This window comes from Oxyura jamaicensis, chromosome Z (assembly GCF_011077185.1).
Source record: "Oxyura jamaicensis isolate SHBP4307 breed ruddy duck chromosome Z, BPBGC_Ojam_1.0, whole genome shotgun sequence".
NCBI classification, from domain to species: domain Eukaryota; kingdom Metazoa; phylum Chordata; class Aves; order Anseriformes; family Anatidae; genus Oxyura; species Oxyura jamaicensis.
The window spans coordinates 37,314,258-37,321,646 of NC_048926.1; the positions used below are offsets into that span (position 1 = coordinate 37,314,258).

General features: G+C 39.6%; 1 protein-coding gene across 1 annotated transcript in view; it reads right to left on the minus strand.

The window, feature by feature from the left end:
* Positions 1-294: 294 nt before the first annotated feature.
* Positions 295-7,389, minus strand: part of LOC118156109 (proprotein convertase subtilisin/kexin type 5-like) — a 32,662-nt gene continuing 25,567 nt past the window's right edge. The window contains exons 2-6 of the mRNA XM_035309898.1: positions 6,333-6,510; positions 5,352-5,569; positions 3,249-3,364; positions 1,507-1,693; positions 295-695 (exon numbers count right to left, since the gene is read on the minus strand). Of these exons, the coding sequence (XP_035165789.1) occupies positions 295-695; positions 1,507-1,693; positions 3,249-3,364; positions 5,352-5,569; positions 6,333-6,510 (1,100 nt within the window). The remainder of the gene's footprint in view (positions 696-1,506; positions 1,694-3,248; positions 3,365-5,351; positions 5,570-6,332; positions 6,511-7,389) is intronic.

Consider the following 7,389-nt stretch of genomic DNA (forward strand, 5'->3'; position numbering starts at 1 on the left):
GGGTGTTTGTTGTGATGCGCACACATACACATTGGGAAAGGATTTGCTGTCCATGCAAATGCACATAAATGTAATCTCCTCACCAGCCTACATCTGGAGTGTTACTTAAAAGCTAACAAGGATTTCTGTAAAGCTTCAGGAACAAATGTTTTTAGAAATCATTCTGCTCTCACAGTAATTGTAAGCTAAAGTTTTAAGATCAGCATGAAAAGGAGTAACTAAACATACTTAACTAAAATGCCGTAATTTAATAGGAAAGGCAGCAGAGCAGAAAATCTGTAAGTTAGTAGAGAGTTATCTAAATGAATAACTTTCATCGTCATATTCAAGCTCATCTTCTTCGTCGTCCTCCAAAAGTCCATATTTAAATTTACGATACACTGTGCCATCCTGGCCCATATATACAATATCATCTTCATCATCGTCTTCAACGTCTCGATCTCTGTACTCAATCACTTGATCTTCCTGATAGCTCGTGGTCTCATGGTAGTTGCTCATGTAGGAAGGAAGGACTTTGGAGTGATTTGTCAGCTTCTCATATCCACCTTTCATGGCAGCTTGTCTTTTGGATTTTGATTTTCTCCAGATGACTACAATGGCTCCAATGACAAGGAGAAGCAAAATTGACGTAATGACAAAGAAAGAAGTTTTGCTTTTGCTTGCAGGTGGTTGAGTGGTCCGCAATACACAATCATCTGATAACAGCAATAAAATAAAAAAGAGTAAATGAAGTTGTGTGTGTATGTGTGTAACAGAGGGTGGGGTTGGGTATCTCTTTTAAAAGACCCAGTACAACATTTAGGCCTGCTTACATTGTAAAATGTGTTTGGCTAAATGCTTTACTTTTTCAGTACCACAGTTATGTTCTTCTAGCTGTGATGGTATGAGGAAGTAAGCAAGTCTGTTGGGACAGCTACATTTCTTTATTAGATTAGTAGTAATCAGAAAGAAGCAGAAACACAAACACACTCCCTAAGCCTAGGCAAGAAACATAGCATCCCCATTACATTTATGTTTCTTATCTTTCTGGCAGCTAGGATGATTTAATGACAAGTTGTGTGCCCTGGGTGTTTTTCAAAATTGTATTGGTTTGGTCTAATAAAAACATTTTCCCAACCTACAGGTTGTCCCTTGTATGAAATGCTGTAGCTGTTTAGAAGTCAACAGTGTAATTTTGACATGACGAGCTTAGAATGGGTCCATGCAGTTTGCTGTCCACTGAAGGAAGCATGTCCCAGTCAACTGTTTCATGAAATGCTTGGCCATTTGGCACAATAGATAAGAGTAACTCCCGCGTCAGTAGCAATTGCTGTTATTTGGGTAAAGCATTTCTATTCTAGTGATGGAGCAGCAGAAGTACACGAGGTAGTTGTAGTTCAGCAGTGCATTTTTGCTGTTTTCCACTTTTCATTTCTAAATGTCAGTCTAAGCTTTTTTTTTTTTTCTATTTCTAAATGTCCAAATTAAGCACACGAGCAGCACGGCTGCCCTTCGGGATGGTCCTACCTTGCGTTTCGCTGCAGTCACAGCACTCCGGGATGGCTTCTGGGTCGGGGTCCCTGCAGCAGGGCAGGCAGCGGCCTTGCTCAAGGTAGAGCTGCACGCCGGCTGGGCAGATGGTGCAGTTGAGAGGTCCGGGTCCCTTGCACTCTGTGCACGTGCTGTCACAGCTCTCACACTTGGGCTCATCCTCCTTCAGACACAGAACACAAACAACACACCATTCTTTTCAGCTCCCTTGGACCTCACCTGACAGCTCTGTGCTGTCATTCACTGTCTGGGTGGTCACACCTGGACACCAGGGGTGTCAATGGTAAAATTGTGTAGGGAGTAGGAAAATTGAAATTTGGTTCCTACCTCCTAGGTTCTCAGTGATCTGCTTGTAGGGAGGGGGATAAAGTTTTGTAGGAGCTTAGTTAGGGATCTGACCTAGCTAGGCAGCTAGCTAAAATTCATTTGGACTATAAGCTTTCAGAACAAATTTTTGTTTTGTTAGACCCATACTGGCAGATTTGTGGTTCTTTGGCACTAATGATTTTAAAGTACCCTTCAAGAACAGTACTTAAGAATATAGATGCGACAAACCAGACAAAATTTTTGGGGGGATGAGGGGTGGGGAATGATGAGAGAATAAATTCCCTTTGCAGCGTGGGAAGGAGCAGAAATAAGAAATAAAGCTGGGTGGAAAATTTCTAGCAAAGCAAATTTTTATTAGATTGCATTGATTCTGTTTCAGAGAAACATCTTATATTCAAAAACTCTTCTCAAATTCCAGAGAGGCTTCTGGGAACCTCCATGTACAAAGACAACTGGAGCTTGTCACTATCATATCTACTTCTCAGTAAGCTCTGAGGTCAGGTAATTCAGGGCTTCCAGTGTTTGCATTTCCTGGCCTACTGGGAAAAATTAGCTGGTTTTCTGACTTGTGGCCAGGATCATATACTCAGTATGAGGATATGGAAACACCAATAACCTTTCATTAGTCTTGATCTCTGCTTGCTACAGAGGGCTGCTTGTCTTGAATCTAAGAGCTTGGACAAGATGTGGGGTCATAGCAGTAGGTCTGGAGAGTCAAAGCCCTTTCAAAAGCTGTGGACTTCTGTGGTCTTCAGCTCTTAGGCTGTTATTTCAGGTTCACAGTTATGCAGCAGTTCTGCTACAGGAAATTTCAGGCCAGAGACTTCAGTATGCAGCATCTCAGGCCAGCTGGCTTGCCGTGTTACTATATTCATGAATAAACAACTCTGGAAGGTAGTTGTTGTAGAAGCCTGAAGCAGGAGTGCCCAGACATGTGGCACAGACTCAAACCTAGCCGTGGTCCTACTCTTCTAAACATACAGGTCTGTCAACTTAGCCTCTCTTTTCACTAGAGATTTCTACTAGCAGCGTTGTCAATCAGGAATGTGATGTGATTTCTTACAAGCAGAGCAGCAGAAATCCCCGGGGAAGTCTCAGTTATACTTGAAGAAAATAAATGCTCTATTACAAATGTAGCTCATTTTGTTCACATAGCTTTGGTATCATCTTTGGCAAAGTAGCATCTTTGTGTTTACTGGTAGAGAATTACTCTATAGTAGAAAGGAACCAAAAGAGAAACAATACTTCCCGTATCAACAGAAGAAAAAAAGTAAGCATATTTAAAGACAAGAAGCCTTGAAAATTCAGAGAATAACATTCTGTGTTTGTGTTGTGTTCAGAAGTTGAAGTTCAGCATGCTGATCACAGGAAACAATGCCTACAAATATTACCTCTTGTCCTGATGCATCTTCGACTTTGTAGCTACCTACAAAACAGTCTGAGTTGCACATTCCACCTAACAAACTGTAGCTCCATACACAAGATGTGCAGCTGAATGCTTCCTTCCCTAGAAAGGAAAATAAACCAACAATATTAGTCCAGGAAATATTGTAATCTAACTTCATTTTAAAAATATTCTCACCACCACCACCACCACAGAAAAAGGATACTTGTCATCTTCAAGAATCAGCACTAGGGAGTACAGTTTGAAGAAGCTGGTATTAAAATGCTATTCAAGAGCTTTGACCGAGTGCTTGAAGTGTATTTTTCTTACATTTTGATATTCATGAAAAGATGACTAGGGAATCAGTTTTACATGGAAGCTCAGGTGTTCAGTAGGAACAATTAGATCAGTGTTCTAAAGTAAAGTTGTGGGAAACCTTAGGCAAATGCTCTTTGCAAAACCGGTAAGTATTAGGCCTGCTTGCTAGCCCTTTTCAAACCACAATGAATCAAAGTACATTTATGTTTAAATAGCAAAATATAATTTTTAGTAGTGTAGGAAAAAAGTTCTTTACTAGGTGCAAAGACATCATCACATGCACTTTGTGTGTCTTTTGTGAGTCTTTTTGAAAGCAGATACTGCCTGTAGTGTTTCTGTGAAACACTGAAGTGAATGTTTTTTCTTATGTTAAGATTCACATATTAAAATGTATGTGTCCAGTTCCCTGCAACTAAATGTTTTCTGCCACTGTCTGAAAGGAAGAAAATGTAAACACTAGTAGTTCTTGTCAGCAGAAGCTAAACAAGTGAAGTTAGTAACCTTCTATGACCCAGAAAATTTACTTTTTTTTTTTTTTTTTTTTTTTCCTAATCTTAGTGTCTCTTTAATTACAATAGGAAATCTTTTCTGTAACATTTATTATGAATAAAGTAAAAATCAATGACTGGAAGTAGTCTGGAAATTAACATGACAATATTTTTGTCCAAAGTCTGAGCCAAACTATTTCTGTTATTTGTTATAATGTTGTTATGCAGTTACACTTTGATAGTTCTTGAAGGTGGCTTCACTCTTGGAGTTATTTCCACAATTTTAAATATTGTTATGTTGCAATTAGCCATCTGTGCTATCCAACTGATCCACTGTCCAAAACAATTTTGATATGTTGCAGTATGGTGTAGTCTGAGCTGCAGAGTGTCACATGCTAGCTGTCATCTGATGACACACGTACAACAAATGGGTCCAACGGGATTAATGCTGCCCTGTTCTGAATCTGATGCAGTATAATTTAGGGAAAAGAAGAGACTGAATTTGTAAGTGTGTCACAGAGCAAAACAGATGGTCTCCCAAAGTAAAGTTTGAAAAATACTTAACCGTATTAAAAACAGCAGACATCACACTGTTTTTTTTTTCACCCTAAAGATATGCTTTATGGCCTTATTCTTATTTTAAGTGTTGCTAGCTTTTGATTTCCTTCTCATTCCTTTACAGTCTGTAAAGGTCTGTGGTTAGATTAAATTACTTGGCTTTCACAGAGTAACACACAGTAGGTTAGCTCAAAGAGTGAGATATTATTCAGTGTTTGTGCAAGAAACAGGGAGGGCCTAGCTCTGTACGCAACAGAGCCCTTGTATTTTGAAGTGGATGAGCATCTTTGAGAGAGGCCTGGCTGATTTAATACTTAATCACTGTTGTCGGTTTGTTTCCCTTTGCTGGGGACTCAGTCCCAGCCCTCCCATCGTGCGTCTGCTTTCACGCTTGCGCTCGGTGCCTGCAGGCAGCCCTGTAGGGAGCTTGGTGGGAATTCATATCCTTGCTTTGATCTCAGTCAATCAATACTTTAAAGGTAAGGTGGCAGCATGGAGCCTCCCACAAAGTGAGTGACCCTGGGGCCTGGGGGAAGTCATCAGCCCCTGCAGAGGGCTTTGCCGCCCACTGCAGCTCCTGAGATCATTGATGTGTTGGTAGGTCTATGCATGGCATGCCTCTGCATGACGTGTTTCCAAATCTTGGAGCAGAGGGAGAAAAAGAAAAGAGATGGCAGGTGCATTGATAATCCTCAACAGTGGTTTTGGTAATCCCTTTTTTGTCAAAGCAGAATGTGTGTTTTTACCTGTACAAGTTCGACAGAATGGGTGGCATCTTTCACAGATATTGTTATCCTTGTTTTCATAGTAATATTCAGGACAAGAGCTAACACATTGGTTCTTGGAGCGCAACAGGTAGAAAAATGTATCACAGAAAAGGCAGTCTGTTTGTTGAGGCCCCATACACTCCTTACAGCCCTTGTGGCATCGCTCACATGATCCAGTGGAGTTTTGTGCAAAATAGCTGAAACAGATCAGACAGATCAACTCAACAAACAGGCTTAGCCAGACAATACCAACAGTTGGTTCACTGAAGCTACACAGTCAAAGGAAAAGGAGGAATAGCTGCACTGTGGCTGTGTTGAGATAGTCATTAGACTTCAAATTTAGTGGGATGATAACTGAATTTAACAGCCAGCATGTTTGTACTTACTGCAGAACGAAATGGACCTGAGCCACAAATCATAACTCCATGTTCCAGGTTTGAATTTTTGTGACATAACCACAAGAGCTCGAAGAATTTAATTAAATGGATTCATATTAATGAGGTTACTACCTAGAATTTTGAATCCTCAGTTAAAAGAGGTTTTAATCCTTGTTTTTATTATGATCTATTAAGCATTTACTTAATGCACAAGTAATCTCATCCAGGTTAAGTGGAGCCTGCAAGCATGCCTAAAGCAAGTTGCACTTCTTACTCTGCTCAAGCTGACTTGAGGGGATAATTTAGCATATTTATTCTGCTTCACACTGTTCTGTATAACCTCAGAGCATCCTCAGAGTGTGAGAATGCCCACATCAGATCATGCTGCTCCCAATTCAGTAACAATTTTTTCTAGTTTTAAGCTGTGAGAAGACATTTTCTACCACCTCTGTGCTGGTACAATGTAAGAAATTTTCACCCAGAAATTTAATTCATTTCTATGTGACTCTAAAATAGAATAGGGCAGAATGATCTAATTTCTCTAAGTACTCTCTGTGATATAGCCCTAGATTTAGGACCTTACCCTGATGGACATTGGTTTACACATCCTTTTCCTTGTCTGTACCAGCCCGGTTTGCAGGAAAGGCACTGCGAGCTGTGTTTTCCACTGCAGGTGGCACAGGCACTGTGGCATGGGGAACACCATCCCTCGTCGCTGTCAGCATAATATCCATCTGGGCACGTTTCAACACAGGTTGTATCTGCACAGACAGCAATGCAAAATATCAGGTCATATTCAACATTTGCTGGTATGAATTAACTTACAGCTCTGCTAGAAGAAAACTCTCTAGCAGGACATGATCTTAGCACTTGTATGAGAGCAAGAAAAGGGGATGCTGGGACATTGTAACAATGTTCTTCTAAGCCTTGTCAGTTCGTCCTCATTTCTGTGCTTTGTGTAAATTAGCAGGCTTTTCAGAACAGAAAATTACTTATCTTTAGCCAAGATAAATGCATAATCATAATAAAGAACAGCTGTGATTTTGTTCAGAATATGAAAAAGAAGAAACTTGCTATTGGCATAACCATTTTCCCTATTTTTTTTTTTTACTCTTAAGTGTCAGCCTAATTGAATTCTGTGTATATGATTAATCTGATGGTAACTGAGATTTAGTGACATTTGTTCATTGGTCTCTACACCTGTGTGTAAATGCTGCTTTGTGTTATGGGAATGAATGCCTCCAATACTGCCAAATGTACCAGTCACATCTCATTGTTTCACTGCGATACCAGAGAATCATTATCAGAATAGAAATCTGGGATAAGAATTTAGGGCTGATTCAAATAAGTGCAAGTGCACTATGCTAAGAGAGATGTGATTACTAATTGTCTAGCTTCTCTTCATATTTTTTTGCTTAGTTTATAAGTGAGCAAAGAAATGTGCTTCCTAACATACTCTTCTTTCTTTCTTTCTTTCTTTCTTTCTTTCTTTCTTTCTTTCTTTCTTTCTTTCTTTCTTTCTTTCTTTCTTTCTTTCTTTCTTTCTTTCTTTCTTTCTTTCTTTCTTTCTTTCTTTCTTTCTTTCTTTCTTTCTTTCTTTCTTTCTTTCTTTCTTTCTTTCTTTCTTTCTTTTTCTTTCT